Source organism: Linepithema humile, chromosome 1, assembly GCF_040581485.1.
Source record: "Linepithema humile isolate Giens D197 chromosome 1, Lhum_UNIL_v1.0, whole genome shotgun sequence".
NCBI classification, from domain to species: Eukaryota; Metazoa; Arthropoda; class Insecta; order Hymenoptera; family Formicidae; genus Linepithema; species Linepithema humile.
In genome coordinates this window covers 45,958,843-45,981,826 of record NC_090128.1, presented here as the reverse complement: position 1 = coordinate 45,981,826, position 22,984 = coordinate 45,958,843, and the positions used below count along the sequence as shown (strand labels likewise).

At 42.5% G+C, this 22,984-nt stretch overlaps 1 protein-coding gene across 6 annotated transcripts in view; it reads right to left on the bottom strand.

Moving 5' to 3' along the window:
* The window catches only part of LOC105669596 (cell adhesion molecule Dscam2-like), a 76,591-nt gene extending 56,054 nt beyond the window's left edge, over nucleotides 1-20,537 (bottom strand). Inside the window, exons 1-3 of one of the 6 annotated variants that reach the window (XM_067347272.1) lie at nucleotides 20,344-20,429; nucleotides 20,005-20,260; nucleotides 12,483-12,521 (exon numbers count right to left, since the gene is read on the bottom strand). In XM_067347272.1, the coding sequence (XP_067203373.1) occupies nucleotides 12,483-12,521; nucleotides 20,005-20,119 (154 nt within the window). In that variant the 5' untranslated portion in view covers nucleotides 20,120-20,260; nucleotides 20,344-20,429. Of the gene's footprint in view, nucleotides 1-12,482; nucleotides 12,522-20,004 lie in introns of all 6 variants that reach the window. The other 5 variants (XM_012362646.2, XM_067347273.1, XM_012362645.2 and 2 more) reach the window with 5 other exon arrangements.
* Nucleotides 20,538-22,984: the final 2,447 nt, after the last annotated feature.

The window sequence follows — 22,984 nt, the reverse complement described above, 5'->3', positions numbered from 1 at the left end:
TCGAAAAGTCAGCGCGGATAATGACGGAGTCAGCGGAGTAGTCGGCATCACTGACTAATTGCCGATGAAGGGTGGGAAGGTAAAGCTCTTAGTGAAGTCGACTCGCGCACAAAGAGCGGTGGAAGCGTAGGACAGAGCAGTCTCCGCTCCGGAATCAACGGCTCATTCGGCGGTGTACAATTCTTTCCCTCGCGCGGGACGGATAAAAGAGAGAGAGAGAGAGAGAGAGAGAGATAGAGGAAGGCGGAAAAGTTAAGTCTGGGATCTACGCACGCTGAAACAAACAGCACGCGGCTCTGTGTGCGCGATGGCACAGAGCCGAGAGGGGAGAGCGGAGAGGACGGATAGATGGTGGATAAACACGGATAGCGACGGATGCGGACAGAGAGGGATCGAAAGAGGAAGAAAGACGCGAAGAGGGAGAAAATGAGGAGCCCTGTCTGCGGTTTGTTCGACAATGCAAACCGGCTTTCTCTCATATCACCGTATTGTTTCCATTGTTCCAGTCGGCTCGCGAACGCGAGGAGTTGTTAGTCATTATAGGGGGCGGAGAAGTCAGAGAGGGGGTAAGAGAGGGAGATAGGGACTTTATCCGCCTCCCCTGACGACGATCGTCATCGCGCGCGATCCCCGTCGTCGGACGTCCCGCAACTCTCGCGGGCATAACGAGTAATTTCCGCCGACAACGCGGCGTCGCGTTCTTGCGAAACCGGCGGTTTCTATCATCTTCTGTCCTCGTGAAATACGTATCACCGGGAGCAATAAAACAATTTCAATTTATATTTGCAATTTGTGTTCGTGAAAATTCACGTTGTTGCAAAGCGCGGAAAAATATATACGTTTTTATAAAGGGAATCCGTACCTTTCTTTAATTTGTTTAATTTTTTTGCTAAATAAAGGCTTTTATGTATTGCTAATGCAAAGGTAAATCGCAATTTTATATTACGATTGAATTACGCGTGGATCATGTGGTATACAATTGGCTAATAAATCGACAGTGTCGATTGTAAAATGTTACTCCAAAGGAATTTCAATCGACAATGGAATTACTGAAATGTAAAACGGATAAAATGTGTGAAACCGATGATACTAAACGGATCGTACCTTCCCCCATGACGAACTCTCGATCGAGTAAAACACGGGTATGAAATTAAATGCGAACATTTTTTCACCAACAATCAAAAATCATCATTGTCGCAGTCTTCGATTAATTAAAACTCAAATTTTGCTTGCTAAATATATTTCATCAAAATTATATGACGCATTTATAAAAAAAAAATAAATAAATAAACAATATGTACAATTTATTGAATAGATAAAAAACGAACAAATCTCCTAATCGTAAACTTTGTTCTGCATCCTTGATGCACGTATAAGATGTAGATTTTAATCCCCATAACAATCTCTAAATCTAATCTACTTGTATAGCCTGCAGTGAATTATTAATCGAAAGTTCTCCGCCGTTCCACTACATTGATCCACTCTCGAGACCTTTGCGAACTCTGTGCTTTACGATTTTATTCGGCTTTGCGCTTTAACTTCGATATCAGCAGTCAAGTTGAAAGACCGCGATATTCTTGAATCAAAATTCCATCAAGATAAAACACAGACGAAATTAAATAAAGAAGATTTAATTATCCATTCATGCGCGCGAAATTTGATTTGCGGAAAAATTTATTGTTCAGAATATCATTAGCGTTTCGAGTTTCTCTTTAAACATGAAACATCTATTACTTTTTAATTGCAAATTGAGCGAAGATATTTTAGATTGCGCTGTTAATTTGCGAGCGCTCTACATACACACACACATGTGCGTTATTGCACGAAATGGCAACAATGCCTAAAAACAATACACGGTGTGTGTACATTAACGCGATGGTCAGACAAAATTATCTTTGTTGCACGGTAAGGCGCAAACATTCGACCGCGTTAATTATCTGCGTCAGCAGCGCTCGTCCATTTAATTGAGCCGGAGTATCTGCGATCGACCGTTAATTATTTCACTACTATAGAACAGCTAATCTACGATTAGCCGGCCATTATCTTGTCTCTGCAATCTGATTTCTAGTTGAGCAGCTTATCGGCGATGTTTTCGCGCGATCGCGTATCTACCCGGCGTATCAATCCGACGGTGGAAGATTAATGCGTAAGCCCACCCCCGGACACTTTTGTTAAAATATAAATGCACTCCGCCAAATTGATCCGCGAAATGGTGGAAGGTGATGCGGTAAACCAGAAGCACCCCGGGTACGCGTTAACTACTGAACTTGGCGCGATAAAGCTTTGCCATTAAATTTCGGCGTGTACCATGTTATCGTCCGGAAATTTATCCGCATTACCACATCAGAGATTAGCTAGTCCCGGAGATAGCGGGGACGTGTAATGTTAAATAATATTAACACGATCGCAAATTGTTGGTGGATTTTCGGTGCAATTTTCACCGATGAAAAAGTTTCGCGTAATCGTCGGCGCGGATCGAAAATCGCCGACCGCGAAAACTATACCTGCGATTATTCCGCTTTGGCAAATGTGTTCCGTGTTATTTATTAATACGCGAAAAATTTGCATTAAAAGTAATGTACTAATTTTCCAATATTTGCCGCTCTCTGATCTCTCTCGCTTTGTATCATGTTCACGTTTTATAACTTTGTTATAGATACTTTTTTTTCCCCGACATACACCGCCAGGCATCTTTTTAGTTTTAGAACAACGCGCTGTGTATTTTTTGGTCTGGAATTTGCTAATTCCGCGATATATGCGGTTTTTTGTTTCGCCACGGCCCTCCCCTGCGGCCTGCGGCTTATAATAAGCGTGAAAGCTACCTTAAAGCGAACATAAGTAGCGTCATTATTCGCTCACACTGCACCGTGTTATTACATTAAGCGCGCCTGCATATTTGGTGCGTAGAGAAAATAATTATATTGCGATTCGTTAACGTAGTTAAACACACACGCGCCACGCGCACTGACCTTTTCCACATATTACAAGATTTCCGCGGGCTCTTCCGCAAATTTTTAAATTGGATCGTATAAAACACGAATACCTCAATGTGCAAACACTTTCAACGAGATGAAAGCGCGTGCGCGCGATATTTTCCGAATGTAATCGCAAACGAATATATTTTTCAAACGCGATCGGTAAGTTAATTGAACTACTTTCGGTCCCCCGGTATAATTAACTGTCCGTGTTTTTTTGATACAAATAAACAATTTTATGTATTCCGGTTATCCATAAACGAAACAGTTTCAGCTATTTAACAACGGATCCCGGATAAAATTGATAACGCCGTGTATTTTTCAGCACGCGGTATCGATCGAAAAATATAATGAAACGAAAGTGCGCCCGGCAGATTTAATTGTCGCCGCGGCCGGCCGAGTCACGCTTCACGCACGAAAGCAGGTACTTCCTCTTTGTGCATTGTCAAAGGTCAATATCTAAAATTGCTTCGCTTTCAGGTCCGATGCTTTTCATTCGTCATGCCTGCTTGTTTCATGTGCGCCACGTACAATTTTCCACCCGCCACGTGCATTCGTGCTTGGAGTTAAACGGCGTTTTGGGCGGTTGACCGTGCAAAAACGAGAAGAAAAAGGGTAGAGCACATATTAAAGCCACACCGCAGAAAAGGAAAAAGATATTTGCGCGACGGTTGCCTATTTTCCGGTTATCTTAGTGCTTTCGCCGTCCGCGGCTTTGATTCGGGCGGAATTGCGGCGATTTGTGTTAAAAATGCGCCCGTAACTCATGTTTCGTCGTAACCGTGGCCGTACGTACAGTGCGCACGCACCATCGATTCGAGAATCGCCCGCATAGTGATTTCCCCTCGGCGTAGATGGCCCGGTAACCCGGGATCATAAATCGGTGATACTTTACGACGGACCCGCCAACTTACTAACTGCCGCGGAAAGAAACTGCCCGAGACAGCCAAGATCGTAAAGTCGGCCGTTCCAAGGGAGATTTAATTCTGGAATTTCGAGGGGGAGAGATTTTGTTCAAACTGGCTACCGTCGGTAGCCAAATAAAAATCGTTTTCTCACTGTACAATACACAGAGGCGCGCCTCGGCTCGGCCCGCGGCATATCTACACCTCTGTAATTTCTATGCAAATTAAGTTCGTGTAATACGCAAGTTTTGACATTCGAAAAGTTCATGTTTCCTTCGGAGAGATCCGCCTCGGCTAAGAATTCCCCGGACCGCGAGCTCGAGACGCGCATGCGACAGATTTGGTCGAGGTGTCGCTAACCGAGGACTTTCGTTATTATTCCGAGCTTCAAGAATCGCAGGGGAGATAGAGAGAGAGAGAGAGAGGCAGACAGCGGGAGAGAATGTTCGCGGAACAGGTCCTCGCAGACACTGGATTGTTCAACAATGAATTAATCCAAGGTCTGCGAGAGCGTAGACTTACGTACTGCAAGTTCATACATTCAGAGACGGAATCGCGGCAAGAAGTCATGTTAATTTCAGCCCTCTTGGCAGTCCTGATTTTGCCCCTCGCTTGCGCGCTCTCTCTCTCTCTCTCTCTCTCTCTCTTTGTCTCCAGGCAACTCCGAATTTTCGAAATTCCTCTGAAATATATACTGACTCGAAGTAAAGTTATTCCAGCAATTTGAGACTACATTTTGATATCTCGATCGAAACGTGTTTCCCAAATATTGTATATATTTCCGAACATCGCTCTGCACCAAAAATAGCAGGTTTTATCGATAGCACATTTCGTTTAACATCCATCGCAATCGTCGTCGCAGGGACGTGAAACAGCGAGTATTGTACGAGTATCTCTTACAGGAGGGGGGATGTCGGCCGATTTGCCGGGAGTGTCTCCCTCGAGCTGGAGAGAAAAACACCGGACTCTCTCTCTCTCTCTTTCGAGCATTCGCGGTGAAACGTCAGAAAAGCTCGATACTCGTACGGTATCGAATTTCTCTCTCCAACAATGATTTAATCCGGGGCTTATAAATACTGTCTTGGGGGGATAGTTGGAGGCTCGTACGGGAACCGCAGTGCGGTTAACGCCATGCGAGTAGATCCGGAACGGGGTGTACGCGTACACGTAAAGCGGAGCCAGCCAACCGAGCCGAGCCGAGCAGCGTCGCTGGACCTGCGCGCGAACGAAGGAACGGGCGCGAGTAGCGGCTTCAAGCGGCGCGAGCAAGACGGGAAGAGGGACGGCGCACTAACAGGACACACCGGTACAAAGACCGAAATGCAAATACGTATTCTGTGTACTTAGGAAGCGGTAGCCCCAGTGAGCCTCATGCATAGAGATTGTACGTTGTCCGTGTAAAATCGACCCACGCCGGCCTTCGCCCTCTCTCACTCGCAGCTCTTGCCCTCCCTCTTTCTCGGCTCTCTGCTCAGTTAACGTTACGTTCACTAGGTGCACCACTGGATTCACCCAAATTACTACCCTTTCTTATCCGATCTTTGAGCCGCCGGCCGATGCTTTTTCTCCGCTTCCTCGATGTGCGCGACGGCGCGGAGTTAATTCAAATTTGTGCCCCAAAAGCACTGTCGCTAATTTTTTTCCCAATTGCTTTGTAAGAGACAGCGCGTGTTATTGAAACGGATCCTCGAATTCGGACGTTATTGAGCCCGGGTGCGAATCAAAATGAACTCTCTGCTCTCAGTATTTTGTTTGAGCGTGCGTGCACACGCGCGCGCGCGCGCGCGTGATGCAGTGCGAACGTTGCCGTCGCGCAAACAAAACAAGCCCCGCGCCGACTGCGCCAGATAGGTATCAAACGGATTAATTCATCGCGAACGATAAAGTCCGGCGTTTAAAATTTAAATTTAATTGCCCGTTACCACTTTCATCGCGCGGAATGCATCGCGCGATTAAGTACCACTCATATTTCTCATGAATAATTCAGGAATCGCATTACTACGCGGTGGAGTATCGAAGGTGACTAAGGCACTACGCCCGACCCATATCGTTGATGCCGACATATTTGGCTGCTTAATAAGTGTAATCACAAATGTTTGCGCACTATTTGTAATCCGGCCGGTACCCAGTTATTGCGAAATGCGATACCAACAACCGCGAACTAATACGATACGTATTTCCTACAAACAATAACAGTTATTTTTGCGTGTTTATAATAAAATACAATAATAATATAATAATAATAATAAATGATGAAAAGAGAACCTGTGATGCAAACCGAACTGTAGTCGATGCACGCGATTGCGATTCTGATCGCGAACATTAATCGGGATTTGGCTCGCACCGGCTTTTCTTTTTATCGCTCGCTTTAACATACCTACATTTTTACTAATAATAAAAGGAAATGAATATGATCCATTGTGATACTTGTAAAAATTATTTCTTAAAACGTTGATTATCATTAAGTAAAAATATCTTTTCACATTATGCTAAATACGGATCGTTTACACAAGCCCAGTATCCGTTTGTTAAATAAAGCGCGGAGCTTATGGACGGTGAATAACTCACACTAACGCGACATGACGCTGTGCAGCGCTACGCAGGCACGGCGGGGAAGAAATATTGCACAGAATAATTTGAAATACGGAGTTTGTTGACGTTCAATTACCTCTTAAAGTTTGTAAAAGAATATAGGTAAAGCGCACGGGGGACTAGAAAGAGATAAAAGCCGCGCGAGAGGCGGCGGCATCGCATCCGGCACGCTGCACCGCGCGTCTTTTACATGCTTTTATCTCGTTTACGCATCTGCTGCCGGGAGGTTTGCTTGAGCCGAAGCGCCGGCATAACGACCGGCATTCTTGTCTATCACGATGCTCTTCTTTCATATAAATGTCCATTTGCGCGACCGGCAACGGACTCCCCCTTCCTGTATACCTCCCCCCGTGTCTTTGCTTTTCTTTTCTGTCCCATCACTCGCCGCAAATGCCCGACTGCGCCGTAATTAGAAAATCATATTAGCGAATGAGCGAGTAATTTCATCTTGTAATTATATTTGCTCTCTAATAGCTCGCTAGTGTATCCAAGCAGTACGGAAAGTAGAAATGGGCCACTTTGTGCAGACTAGTTGCGCAGGAGTCAAAGTCAGTGCCGGCTCGACCGCGCTGTGAGTAGAAGCATAGACCCAGTAGCATCAATATTATTTTTAACTACTATTTTTGCACTTGGCTATTTAAAAGAAGAATTCAACGTTTGTAAAAAACCGGCTCTAAATAGATTGCGATAATTTTAAATTATATCTAGCAATTTTATATTCATTACATGCTTTAAAATAGCAAAATCTTTAAAAACATATTTTTGTAAAATGCTATAATGTAATAATCAATGTATAAAATTCAAACATAAATATACGTCAAATAATAAACATTTATAAAATCCATTATTAAGTTTATTATATTGAAATAATTACTATATGCGTACGTGTTTACTGTAGAGTCGATAGGGAAATTGCATATTTCGCTAACGATTTTACGGCAAATTTTATTACTGTATTCGTAAGACTAGCTTACTGCCGAAATATTCTAGAACCAGCCCTGAGTCAAAACTACTGTGGGAGCGTCGAGTATTACGGAGCTTGTACACAGAGAAGAAAATTACGTTCCATGTTCTCCCCGTAGGTACCATTAGAGCAAACATATTCTACGGGTGCGTCTCTTTCAGACACGTTCGATTACTGTAAACAGTTTCCCGCGAGTGGAAAAAGCGTGACGAGAACTCGTTGGGAAAGCTAACACATGAATTATTAGGATTTCGTTGACAATCGTGGAAACGTCTGAGACGCGAAAATCGTCGAGCGCGCAAAAAGAATTCCTTCGTAATAAGGAAAAGATTGCTTATTATTTCCGCATCGATTTTTTTATTCTCCTCTATAACGAAAATAATATCTCGGAAAAAGCGCACAGCCGAATGCGAAAGCTGCAAACATAATAATAATGCCGCGATAATGCTAAGCATATAATGTATATTTTAATTAAGCATTAAGCAATTAATACTATTCTTTTTTGTCCATCGCGCAATTTCACCATTTCTATAATTATAATTTTATGTAAATGGAAGCAACGAGATTTTTTTCGCGTATCCACCGTGTCATAATCCGGCTCTTACACTCCATTGCGGAAGCGCACAGATAAACGCCACAGCATCACGTCGTCCACTATTAACATTTCGGCAAAACTTTTCTGGGACGCTTGACAGGCTGCCAGCGCGCGTTTCGCATGACAGTGATTTGCTTTGTGGTTCACGTTGAATGAATTTGTGGTAACCGTCGCCGCAGGCGTGTGCGGTTTCATATAATTACGCACTTAATTGCTTATATTGCGAGAACCCGTTGATGACGGAACCATCATCTCTAACCGCGTGTGTATTAGTCGCGTTGCCATTCGCAAATTAATGCCAACAAATGCTTTCATATTCTGCAGCGCACATTGCGCAGCAAGTGTGCGTTGCGTCACAGCCGCATTGTAATAAGATGTAATTATATGTTCGGTGTGTTTTTGTAATCGCGCACATTGCCTATTATCGTCGAATTTAGTTCAAACGTTATTACGAATGTAATTTAGCCCTGTGTTAACGCTAACACATTGGAAAATTTAACGCATTCGTCAAATCTACGATTCGTTAAACTTTACACAAATATCACGTGCGCGTATAAGAATCGATAATAAATTGCTGCGAGAGGACCGCACTTGTGTGTTATAGCCAGGTGCAATTACGATCGGCATGATTATACTCGGTGCATTGTCATCGCCACGCAACGCTGATCATTCGCGAATGATGCGTGACATATATTTCAGGCAGGCCATTACGGCTCCAGGCCGCGCGACGTCATTGTTTCGTAAATTGTAGTTCGCAGTTCGCGAAAGCATTGTCGAGGGAGGGAGGGAGAGAGAGAGAGAGAGAGAGAGAGAGAGAGAGAGAGAAAGCGAGAAAAAAGAAATGCTTTGTTTGCACAAGATACCGCACTATCGGCCAAGAGAAGAGAAATCAAGAGAATGAAGACAAGACATCCACGAGTGAGAGATGTACGAAAGGAGAAAAAAAAAAAAAACAGCGTAGAAAAGCAGTCAGGACTTGGTTTGTTCATTCAGCAGGACGCAATTTCGATTCCCTGAAAGCTCCTCGGAGCTTTCGAGCGCGGCGAGGAGTTCCGCGGGTAGTGACTAAAGTTTCCCGGGGAGTCTTACGTGGCAGCCGACAGGTGGATAGAAGCTTCTTTCCTGGCATACCAATTACGAGGGTGGAACAAGTAATTGTTTGTCCGTACCTTACACCGAAGCGTGAAGGGTAAGACCAATAGCCGCGGACGCGCCGGCGGTGGTAGTCGGCGCTGTGCGACGGTGGTGGTGGTGACGTTGCCGATGGTGGTCGTAGCGAAGAGGTAGTTAGGTCGGGAATAGTGCTGCAGCAGTAAGGTTGATTGTGGAGGGCGAGAGGGACGGAGCGGAACGGGGGGGAAGCGTGGGGGACGATGAGGGGGAGGAGTGCGGAAGGGTGGTGCGCGCGGCTGAAACGACAGAGCCGCGCACGTCGGGCTGAACAGAGACGGGCTATCCCGCCGTTCCTTCACCCCCTCGACTAATGAGACCGCGTGGTTACATCAGAGGCCGGGGACAAATTGAAACGTACGAGCCTAGAGGGGCCACGGAACAGAGAGCGACCTCCTAATGCGTGACTATGGAACCTCACACCACCCGACATCCGCAGCCCCGTTAACACCATTTCCACCGCGACGTCTGACCGAAAGAGAGAGAGAGAGAGAGAGCGCGCGCGCGAGCGTCGTCTCGGAACCGGTGATTCTTGAATTTCACTTCATTACCCTCGAAGACCTCAAGAAAAAATATAGACACGAATGGCGCAAGGAAATTGCACGATGTCGAAAATCAACTTACGCTTCATGTCGCGGAGTTACTTTGAAGTAATAATGGAGAAAGGAGCGGCAACGCGAGAGTTATTACTTAATTTTTCCCATGTTACGTCGCAGTCGCCGTGTTCTTTTATTCCCGTCGCGCAATATCCGCAAAACACATTTCCCGCGTTTTTTCGAGGATGTAATTTACGTCATTGAAACGCCCGCTTTTACGATCGACGATTCCTTTCTACGAGCAATACCACGCGTTACTTTGACGCCGACTTTCCTTCGGAGAAGCGGCGCGGAGGCCGTAAATACGATATCCTTAACGTCTCTCCCGACGGACACGCCGCTCCTTTAACGGTCCCGTAATTATTCTTCGTACGTGCGCGGTGTTAACTATCCACGCGGGCGCGTCAAACTTGCTACTCCAACTAGGACAATCAGCCGTTCTCGGTTTCGCGGAGAGGACGAAGACACATAGACGAATTGCCAACCGTGAAGTTCGGTTATCGACAAGAGAGAAGAGAGCGTCGGTGTCGCAGCGCGCGACATCGTACTTTGGCGAGGGAGTCGGAAGCCGCTACATAGGCAATAAAGCTAGCTAGACTAGCTTGAGCAGATAGTAGATTACGGCAGCGACAGTACGGCGATCGTGGTGGTGGTGGTGGTGGTGCCGGGATAGTAGCTGGCTGTTGCCGGTTGTATGCGTTCGGAAACGCGCGCGTGAGTGAGAGAGCGAATAGACGTTGTCGAGGGAAGGAAACGAGAATGGATGCGGCAGCAGTCTAGCATGCAAAATGCTGCGTCGACGTTATCACACCGCCAGAGATTAAGGGGCTGACGCGGTGGATATCGGAGCGGCAGCGGCGGCGGCAGCGGCGGCGGCGGCGGCAAAGCAACGGCGGGTCTTGGTTCGTGTGTTCCTATTCTTCGTACTCTGCTGAGTTTTACTTGGCAGACATCCCGCGCACACCGTCCTTATTGTTCTCCCCCTCCGTTACGCTACGTTGTGCAACGCGACCGCGCTCCATCCGCTTCCCTTCTGGCTTCCTTCACGTTTTTCTTACTCGGCGTATTTTGCATCTTCGCGCCGCCGCCGGCGTTTTCGCCTTGGCGAACCCCCGCCGTATTAAATTGTTAACCGCCGGAAGATAATCAATCTTGCGCCCGGTGACACGCGTCACGTACGTAATTCGCCCGCGTTCCCTCGTCTTCCCACCCCACATTTCTCGATGCACCCGCGTTTGGCTTCGATTGGCGTGTACTCGATACTAACGACGATACCAGTCACGTCTTCCTTTCTTCTTGCCTTCCGCCGAGCCATTACGCGTCTCGAACGCCCTTCTATTTTTACTTCTTTCCGTTCAATTACCTTGAAAAATGTCAGGAAAAGAATGTCGCGACTCCGAAGAGGATCCGTACTTAGGCGCGTTTAAGGGCTCCAACGTCGGCGACTCGCGATATCCTCTCCGCCTTCGCCCGTTAAGTTCCCTATATTTCGTTTAGCTCGCGAAATTTCAGCTGGCAGATATCCAACCCGCTACCTGCAGCGTCGTTATTGTTCGCCATCTTTCCGTCACGTTTTATTACTGCCTGCTGGTAGCTACCGTCGTCGCTGTGCCGTCGCTATCAGACCTACCGCCACCATCATCACCACCAACCACCCAGGGTGGGTCTTTCTTACTTTCCTTCTCGTCATTTCGTACCTCGTTCAGGTTTACTCCCTCGGGTGCAACGTCTTTTAACAAAGCTGCCGCCGCTGCGAACGCAGCTTGTTGCACGATACATGTTAAGCCGTTCAAACTGGAATTTATTTACGCAATCGCTTTAGCAACTTCGCCGTTTTCCTCGTCTCTCCGCGGACGCACAATTCTCAATTCCTGGCACTTTAAAGTTTATTTTACCAATCTGTGAATCCATGGTTAGCGAAATAATTTCGTGTGCTTTCTGTTGCGTATTACGTTATATCATAATCCTCAGATCTGATGCACGTTACAACGCGCGCGCGCGCGCGCGCGTGTGTGTGTGTGTGTGTTGTATAAATTTTCCAAAATTAATTAAATTTATTTTTATTCCTTTCAATATTTATATATACGTTTCAATTTTTTACTGTAAGCGCTATCATATAATGAATTTTATATGTAATTTAATACATTCCGCTAATTTTGCATAAAATCAGATTTAATTATACAAGAACAGGTCTCCACACATATTCAGAGTTGTAATTTTTTATTAATGTATAATTATTTTTTAATGTTTAAAATTATACATGTGCATGAGAAAATCATATGTAAAAATCATCAATTTTTTATGTTTATAATTTTCACAGAATTCTAAAAAATAATATGTGTGTTATTTTAATATTTTAATAATATAAAAAGTAAATAAAGATATTTTTATTTGCAAAAATAAATTTGAGAGTTAACCAAGTTATTAAATATACTACTTTCCTTTCTATTTTACTATCTTAAGATGAAATATGCAGAATGTTCCAGAGACCGACCGTATCACCTATTAATAGCAGATTCTTGGGATCATTTTTAATGAAACAAAGGTCTTTATACCAAAAAGTAGACATCTCAGAAATCTGCTATTAACTGTTAGTCTGAGACATTTTATATATTTTGCAATATTTTGAAATATAATATAATATATTTTTTCAATGATAAAATAAAATTAATTGAATTGACTTACCGACATAATACGCAGCAGCGGAATTGTTCACGAGTTGATCTGTAACATATAAAATACCAAATTATAGCAGCATTCCAAACAATTATTTGAAAAACAATTATTACGTACATTAAACTTTTACTCATCTTCTCTTTCATGCATATATCTAATAAAAGAATTATATTTATTAAAAAAAACTATAATTAAAATATATAAAAAAATAATAAATATGTTCAGAAATCTAATAACCATAAATTTTAGAAATTACAAATTTTTTGCTGATTTTATTTCAAAGTTTCTATGTGCGTTACATTACATAATACTTCAAGTGCAATAACAGATAATAAATAAATGATTACTTACTTTAAACTTGCTCCACCGAGATTCGTCCTGAGTCTTTTCCTTCTCTCAGTCCTTTTTGTAGTCCTTCAAGATACTCCACGCGTTCGTGACGCGAATATAGAAATCGCACAATGTTTTAAACGACACTCCTGACGCACACTTTATCATTCACACAAAGTAAAACTCGAATATTGTCGCACAGATTACACATTCGACACTGCCGCGTCTGTAAAAGTAACGACGGGAAGGATGAGGTCGAAAACTATGGGAAATAATAAAGATAGTATTATTAAAAAGCATAACGCGCCGATGCGGAAACGGTACTGTTTCACGCGAGGCACCATCGTGCGAATAATAAGGGTGCAATAAACATATCTGACACAATTCCGATTTCGACTTTGTCTTTGATATGTTTGTTGCACTCTTGTTATGTGCACGGCAACACCTCGCACGGAGCAGTATCGTTCCGTATCGACGTATTATCCTCTCCAAAAGTATTATCCTTATTATCTCCCTTGGTAGTTTTCAATCTCACCATTTCCGTCGTTGCTTGTTACGGACGCGACAGAGTGTCGAACGCGTAATCCATGCGATAAAATTCCGTGTAAATTTTACTTTTTTTGTCCTAATATGATAAAGTATGCATAGGAAGTGCCGTTTAAAACATTGTTCGATTTTTGTATTCGCGTCGCGAACGCGTGTAAATGTCTTGAAGATCTGCAAAAAAGATTGAGAGAAGGAGAAGGCTCAAGAAAGACATCGGAGCAATTTTAGGGTAAGTAATCATTTATTTGTTATCTGTTATTTGCAAAATATTATGTAATGTAACACACATAAAAGTAATATTATTTAGTAAAAGATTTGTAATTATTAGATTTGTGAATATATTTATTATTATTTTTGAAATTATAGTTTTTCGATAAATTCTTTTATTAGATTTATTAGATTTATTCGATAAAAATAATTCTTTTATTAAATATTTGCATAAAAGCTTGCATAAAAGAGAAGATGAATAAAAGTTTAATGTGCGTAATAATTGTTTCGCAAATAATTATTTGAAACGCTACTATAATTTGAATGTACTTTATATGTTGCAGATGAACTTGTGAACAACTCCGCTATTGCGCATTATAGTACGCTAAGTCAACTCAATTCATTGATCTGGAATACTTTTGTATACTTATAATTAATACAAGAATAACTTTATATTATATTATTCAATAAAAGTCACTTAAATATCAAATCTATAATAAACTACAAAAATATATGTTTATTAATAAAAATTATACCAGTTATATAAAATGGATTTGTATTATTTCCAGCAGTAAACTCGTAACGATCGATCGCGGCACCCTTCTCTTTCTTAAACGTTATTATGCAATTGATTGATGCGAACTCGGTTGTCATATTACCGCGCGTTGACGACGATCGCGACTATTGCGCCGAGAATTATGCAAAGTTTTGTCTTGTCTTGTTCTATGTACTGACTACATCATCGACTCAAACTACTGGAAGGACATGCGTCAAGAGTGCGCGATATGCACGGCAGTCACGTAGGGAATTGAACACTCCGCGACGACGTTCTCATACCGGAGTGCGATTCAGCAGGAAACGTTGGAAAATTTTCGCTCGCTTGCAGAAAACATGAAGCTAAACGAAGCACGAGTGTATAAGCGAAGCATCTCACTCGTTCAAACACACTCACTTTAATCATCTCCGCGTGCAAACATCTGTATCGCGCGGTGCATCGCGCTGCGCCGAGTTTTATTGACTTAGCCGCCGGAGCCGAATTCGCTTCCACAATTATAAATTCCACACGTCCAAATAAGAAATATACGCGCGCCGAGATGTGGACCGAAAAATCTGAACTCTCTAAAGATTCGTTCCCGAGAGTCGACAGTCTGCAGAAACGAAGCGTTTAATCTCGACCGGTCGACGAACCTCATTGAGAAAGCATGAAGCGAACGTAGAGCGAAACCGCCCGCGAAGACGTCTACATTACGAGAAGACGGTACCGTAGAAAAACATGGCAACCCGGCGGCGATGTGCTTGAGTTTACAACAAGAGAGAGAGAGAGAGAGAAAGAAAAAAAGAGCGCGCGCGTGAGAGAGAGAGAGAGAGAGAGAGAGAGAGAAAGATGACTTTTTTTCTCGCTTTGACGTGCGCTTCTCATTTATTCCCATGGTGCGGAGTAGGAAATAGCAAAGTGGAGAAGGGAAGGGGGGGCAAGATCAAGCAAGCGAGCAAGCACGGAAAGGAGGACGCCGAGGCAAGAAATAAAAGCGGAATATGAGAGAGCGGGAAGGGTGACGAGGGGGAGGACGCGAGGAAAGAAAAGAGCAGAAGCGTAACGCCTTGGATGGGGTGCACCACTCGTTATAGGCCGCGGTGCATTGGCGAAAAGACGGAGAAACGAGAGGCTTCGGTAGAAACGAGCGTTGAAACGAGCAACGACGGGCGAGGTCGCGACGGCGCGGGAGGGAGCGGCGGCGGTTGGCAGAAGAATGAAACGGCGAAGCTCTGCAGGGGTGGTTTCAGCCGCGGCTGATAGGGTTGTATTGTGGTGGTATGACGGCGGTGACCCGAAGTCGACGAGCGTTTGCAAGCTCCTCTAAGTTCATCGCTCGTTCGCCTCCTTCCCCCCCCCAACCCACCACTCCTACGCCCTCCTCCCCCCGCTGCACCGAGTTTCTTTCTTTATCTACCCTCTATCTACTCCGTCTTTATTCTGTGTCCCCGCGGGCTTCACGATCCCTAAACTAAATACTGCCGATGACAGTCGCGGGCCGCATCAGCGGGAAAAAGACGCGGAGGAGAGATACCTGTATTATAGAAGCCATGACTTTATGTCTTTTTCTTTCCCCCTTTTGTTTTTCTTTGTTTTCTCTTTATCGTCATTTTATTTTGTTATTTCACCTTTGTGCTTTTCCGCCTAATGCGAAATACTACTCACGACGCATCGCAAAATCTTGATGAAATATTTAATATAATTATTTTATTGGCGCTATATTTATCCAAACCTGGAATTTTTAATTTGTATCATACAATTAAATTTCTTTACACATAGACAGCACGGTATTTTTTTTTTCTTGTATAATTGAAAATAAAATTAAAGCTGAAAATCGCGATCGCTAAAGGCTCATCGAACGTGAAATTTAATTAAACCGGCTGCCACATGCGAAGCTCTTCATCATTTCGTGCGTTCTATTTTGCCGAATGAGTTTAGTTTAAATCGTGATATCGGAAACGGCACCGAGAATAACGCTGGCCATAACTACGACAATGACCGCGGCATGCATAACAACGTAGCCAGGCTTAACTTGAACGGCTCATAATTGCTTTCCGATTAGGTACCGTCGCATTCCAATGACGTTATTTTCAATTCCACGCTCCGCAACAGCACGCAGTGTGTATCGACAGCTATACCGAGGCAAATTCAACAGGCGGCCATGTGCGCGGGTCTTTGTACACTTTTCCGATTAATAGGATGGGAGAAATGGGAACGGCTGACCACGCGCGGCGACTACCCACTGACCAATCTCATCGACGTGATATGCGACATCTTGCTTCCTTGGAAAGCACTCGGCTTATAGAACCGGCCAAAATCGATTATTAGGATTATTCACTGCCTGTAATTTTCGAATTCAATTGAAATCTCTTTCCGAAGGGTTCCATGATATTTTATCATGGCGCAAAATTAGAAAAGTTCCGAGATTGCCAAAAAATGTTCTACCTTTTATGACATTGATTCTTCTTGCAATGTAAAAAAAAAAAAAACCATGTCAAAAAATGTGTTAAAAAATATGCAGAAAAAAAGCTTTTACAAATCTAGTAATTAAGATATTATTGATTTTTACAATATTCCAATTTCCAATAATTATTTAATTTAATTATTCGTAACTTTTGTTACAAATCATAAATTATTAATGTTTTTCGCTTTGACGATTATTATGCTATTAGTGATTATATGTACATCTGTTGGATTAATAAAAATTCCGTCTCTCCAGTCAATAATTTTCAAACGCTTTTTCGATATTGCAGCAGCACACTTTTTCAATATTGCAGCAGTACACTTTTGGAACGCGCGTATGGAATGCCGTGACATTGCGATTCGCGGATTTAAAATCATTGCACCGCTGCTGGCAGACGTTTACAGCATCCCGAAAGGTATGCCTTGTCCTGCCGTCCGAGGGAAGCGATAAATTGACCAGTGTAAGCGACGGTTTGGCGCATTCCACGTCGTAGATCCATTGTGGTCCGAAGGATTACTCGGCGGTTGAATGGATGGTGGTCGGACGTTCGCGGACTGCGCTCGTAGGAGCACCATTAATTACGCGCGGTAATTAAACATTGTGTCGAATTATCTTTCTTGCCGGTAACGTAGTGACGGCGGCGGGGAAGGGAAAGAGCTCCCGAGTTGCGCCGCCTTTTGTCGATATAGCTTATAATCTTATCCGCGCGGAAGCTAATTTAATGTACGTTACGTAAAAGTTTTGCCAAGAAACTAAACGCGGCTCTTGAGCTTATTCACGTTGGCGGATTAAACTTCGCCCGACGAATCCTCTTCAAAAAGATCTTTTGTGGATATATCACTTTGATGTAGTTTGAGACGAAGCCACGTATCTGCTCGTTATCGTGGTGAACGCGACCATTTTTCAGAAGATTTCTCAAACATCGAAATCCTATTATTCGCCGCACCGGAAAATTCCGACTGTAATGTCGTGGTTGTTTTAAAAAGATAAACCCTCGGGATCTGACCTCGAGACTTTTCGTTCGAGTGTCTCGGGAGAGAGAGAGAAAGAGAGAGAAAAAGGGAGAGACGGAAAAATGGTAAAGTGTACTACTGCAATATTTATCAAGTATGGGTCAGAAGAGCGACGCGGTCGTAGATTATTAGCGAAGGGCTTGCGCTACAGTGAGCTCCTCCCTCGCATTCCCGTCCCGACTCTATGTGGCTGCTGAATAAACACTTTGATTTATGCGACATCGTGCTCCCGATAAGGATAAACCAGTATAGCGACAAGGAGTCGAATCATAGGAGGCTGAACCACATCGACGGGACACAATACGAGAGATTCCGCCGCATTTCTTATCGCTTTTTTAGCTACCGATTTTCTTCATCCTTTTTTCTCCTTTTTTATCATAAGTAGTACAAATAATGTATATATCACAAATCTTTATTTTTTCAATCATTGTAAATAATAATAAATGTTGACACGATTTCAATAAAATAAGTTAGAAAAATGTCGCGAAGAATTCACGAATGTATTTCGCGAAAATTGATCATAGCGAGAAATTTTGAAAATTCGCGATATGCAACTCGCAGGTAGAACATATAACTCAGCAAGGAGCGCATATAGAGGGCCGGGGAGGGGGAAATATATATGTATATAATATATAAATTTAATGCAGCATAAATTTTCTCGTGGATGCACTGCGCGAAATGCGATATACGTGTATTCTGTGCGCGACAGTTTCTCCCGTCCCTTTCTCCCTATCCTAAGAAATAATAAAATTTTTCTTCCCCCTCTTTATCCGTCTGAAAAGCTGATACTGATAACGATTCCGCGGGTTGATCGCGGAGCCGCTGGTACTCTTTTTCGCGCTACAACGACAATACGCGTAAAATTAATGCAGCATGCAATATTCGGCGCTAACATAATTGATTACTCGCCCCCTACCAATTATTACTCTACTACAGCTAAAGCACTTGACCGATTAGTGCCGTTAGACATTACTCTCCATCGCCGATGCATTTCAGAAGTGCTCTTTACACTCCCCAAGCTTGCTAACTTGCCTCCTAATCGGATCGATGGTAAAATACTCTTGCGTCATGGTAGAGAGTCGGGGTAATCAGCGATAGAAAACACGATTAACTTGTTAACAATATTGTTTCGCGTTAAATATTAATGAAATTCATACGAAGACTGATAAAATTCTCCAACGCCCGAATCTATGAAAATCCACTCCAAAGTTTTAAGGTTAATACAAATAGAAATATATATACGTTCGCAGTTTTCGCCGTTTTATCACGTTAACATTATTACGAGTGAATTTCGCGATCAATGACGCTCGTAATAAGACACTTGATATTCCAGCTTTGCAATCCCGACAACATTGAGTTTTAATGGCGGCGGGAAATGGCGGAAATAGATTTCGTTGCGGTGCTCTCTCCGCCGATCCCGACAAACCGCGATTCTCCCGTTACATTGCGACGCGCGATTATCCCCGAGCGCGAATATTGTCGTTTCCACTTTGTTAAGCGACATTGCGACTCAGTTTACGCGATCGACTACCACCGGCGGCTATCTTCCGCTTCGTAAGATCAATATCTGGTTTCGTACAACAAGATATTTCTAGCAAAATTGAATTCCGTAGGTGTACCGCTGTATCGATTTTTCTATGTGCTTTGCGAAACTCTATCCGACGGTGAGTTAACACACATCGCAGTTTCGATCAAAAACAAACTACGCAAATAACGATTGTAGCGACACAAAGATGTAGAATAGTACATCAACAAAATAGAGATGTACAAATTTGGTTTGAAATAAAATACATTTGTTTTTTCGGCAAGTGGTTTTTCGCGCCGCGTTTGTTGCAAAGCCGATAAGTTACAAAACTCAAAATGTACCACAAAGCAACATGACTCTGAAATGCGTGAAACTACCGTCCCATGTGTCTTATTAAAACTGTAACTCGAACGCCGCACCAAATTTGTCGGCATTCCGGCGTTACGCGATATGTAGCTTGGTTAACCCGCGAAATAATATGTTTTATAGCGTGTATTCACGAATTATTAGTATGAAACTTGTGCGAACCATTCCATTTTATTTAACGACTAAAATATTATGGCCGTTGTTTTCAAAAGTAATTCATCTTTAAATTATTTGTATCGCTGCAACAAGCAACAATATACGGATCATTCTTTCTCTATTTTCTCAATAGAAATCTAGAAGTTTCTTTCCTAGAAGAGTGGAAAAGCCATATGAGAGTTGTTTCTTTTACATTTTCTGGAAAAGCAAGAAATCAAAACGAAAGCCATCTAAAAATAATATATTAAATGTCATAGAGACTTTTTCGCGTTTTGACTCTTTTCACTTTTCCAATAATTGATTCGTAATCGCAACGGTGATATTAATATTCCGACAGGTCCGCAATTCACGAGTATTCGCGTGTAAAGTAAGGGTTAAGTGCGACTCACCGAACGTGAAGATGAAGACGAGGGCAAACGGTGCCAGCGACGAGAACACGAGACCGCGATCCACGTGGGCCGACTGATGACTGGCAAACTGTCTTTTCCGCAGTTTCGCATCCATCCTTGCCGGTGCTGTTGTCGTCGGATTCCTTGGAAAATTTATGAGAGGCCAGGGAACAGGGGGTAAGTATGGTAAGATGAGAAGGATCTACCACTCCCGCATGATCGTGGAGGGAGGACGATTCACCTGTCCGGCTTCCGTCTGTGTGTAAACATAGATGGGCGCAAAATCAGACTAGCGAAACAAGAGGATGGGAAGTGAGCAGGGGGAACAAGATGACGTACAACCACGCACGCAACCCTCGAACGGAACAACCCCTCTCGGCACCCGCCGCGTCAAGCGCTTCAAGATAGACTAAAACCGGGTCCTTCGAGCTGCGCGCTAAGTTCCCGCGGTGGACCTCCTCGGCTCGCGATTCGACCACCCTCGGATGTGCTCGGTGCTACTCGGCACCCTCCGACCACCCTCGGCACACGCTCGGCAGCATCCCTTCGCGATACGCCCGCGAGAGACCCGTTCGTACTGTACTGACGACGTTACGCATACTCTGACACGAAGACACGGATATAGGAGAAATTGCACGTAGCCTAATGCCCGTATCACGCTGCAATTTCGCCGGCTATTCGGTGGAAATGAAATATGAAGTTGGAAATTTATTGTAGTATCAGTTGCGGTATGACAATAGCGCGTGTAGTTACGATAAATTTCTTCGCGATAAATCACTTTACGTCGTTCTTCGCTGCAATAACAATTAATAATTTTCAATTATATAAAGAAAATAAAATCTTACTTTATAATGTACTGCAACTTTTTATAAATATATTTTGCCAAAGCGCCGAACATGAATCTTTCTAAAGAAAGAGCAGAATTTATGATTATCTGATGGCTAGCAAATTGAATTCCGAGTATAATCAGAAATCACTAAAATACAATGGCTTATCAAATGTTTTTAGAATTTCATTAAGCAAAGGCTTCATCGTAATTTTGATAAAATATAAATATATTACAAACAATAGATTTTCTGAAATAATCATCCTTTTTTAAAACAAATTCTATACATAATCTTATAATCTATATTACTCTCTATTTAATCCTAATTCTTTATAAAATTATTTTCCTAAAAAAATATCAGTAAAAATGGTTAGGCCAAGTAACATCATGTAAAAGTGCGTGAGACATGAACAAAATGCGGATCTTTCCTAAAAGAATATCAAGGTAGGAAACAGGACATAGTGATATACAGCTACTGGGTTCGGTTTAAGCCGCCCCGCACGCGAGAATACCATCACCGGATAGTACAAACCTTATACCGTCTCTTTCCACTGATCTCTCATTCCTTTTCTCTGTCCCTGCTCGGGGGTTACGTTCCATAGCAGCCTTCAGTGCGTGCACCAAGCCCACATCGCCAGCCAGCGGCGCGGAGCGGGGCAACCAACCGCCATCAACCACCGACCTCAAAGAGCGAAAGGCCCGCGTAACCTTACGCCACCACTATCCTGCTCCCCGCAGCCCCCCGTCGCCGTCAGCCAGGCACAAATTAAATAGCCGTGCAGCGCGCGTAGCCGTTTACCCTTACTACTCCTTTACCGTATCGGTCGCGCGATGCTCTGTTTTTCATGCGTCGTCAGACTGAATTTCTCTTTTGAAGGATCTAACGGTTACTAATTTAAATCGCGAGCTTTTTTTCTGAGCAGTGTCACGCGATCGACTGTGTTATCGGCTGGAGATTGGAACCGTTTCAAAGTAAACCGGAAAGAAAAGAAATATAGGGTTTCCTCGTTATATTTCGGAGCAATGCAATTTTTTTGTGAAACAAGTATGATGTGTGCGTTTCGAAACGCTTTGAAGAGCGTTGGGAATGAAGAGTAGTTCGATGCTATCCGTTTTGATCTTTGTTGCAAATAAAAAATCTGTTAGCGTTTTCAGGTCACCCTATTTTGAACGGACCGAATTCAATTATTGGCAAAACTAAAGCCAATATGTGAACGATTCCTAATAACGCACAGATAGACATATATTAATAACTTTTCGCAAGAAAAGAAAGTAACAAATTTAATCTGAGAAAATACATTTAAAACTCTCATCTTTCAAATATTTACTGCTAAAATCAACAGCTATTAATTGTTCTATTAATTGTAAATATTAATTGATAATATAATTAATTATTTATTCATTGTTAATAAAATTATTTCCAAATAATCTTTAAAATGATACATAAACCTAGTTTCTGTTCAACGACAACTACATATTTGCAAATCTAGACGTTTCAAATTAGTATTTATTATATAAATTATAAAGTCGTCGAATATATCATCCCCTTTATGCCAAAATTATGAAATTATGTCAATTTTCCGATTTTTCACTAACATCATTTTTTACCCAATTTTGGATAAAGATTCTATGCCAGAGACGCGAATGTGATAATAATAGTAAATCAATGCTTGAATAATGTGAAGAAATTACAAGAATAAAACAAAAACCTGATTTTTCAGAGCAAATTGAATTTTCAAGTAGCAATAATTCTAAATTATACAATATAAAATTACACATTCATCGTTTTAGCATAAGGGCGATATATATATATATATCTTTTCTATTTAACTTTTTTATCTATTTAATTATTTCATACCCGTTCTTACTTTATTACATCTTTCAGAAAAAAGGTTAGAATTTCAATAAGATCAGAATTTGTAATAAAGAAAGTTCTTACCTTAATATTAATATGAAAAAAATACATTAGTACGAGTTTTAGATGGAATTAGATCACATTCCTCTTTCTGCCAGATTACATCGTGTAATATTAATTACAATATAATTGAACTAAATTTTTTGCATCCTACAAATCCTACTTGCCTCAATTTTTTTTTTTTTTTTTTTTTTGAGTAAAGTAAAAGCTTTGGCCATTGGTCATACAGCAAAATTACT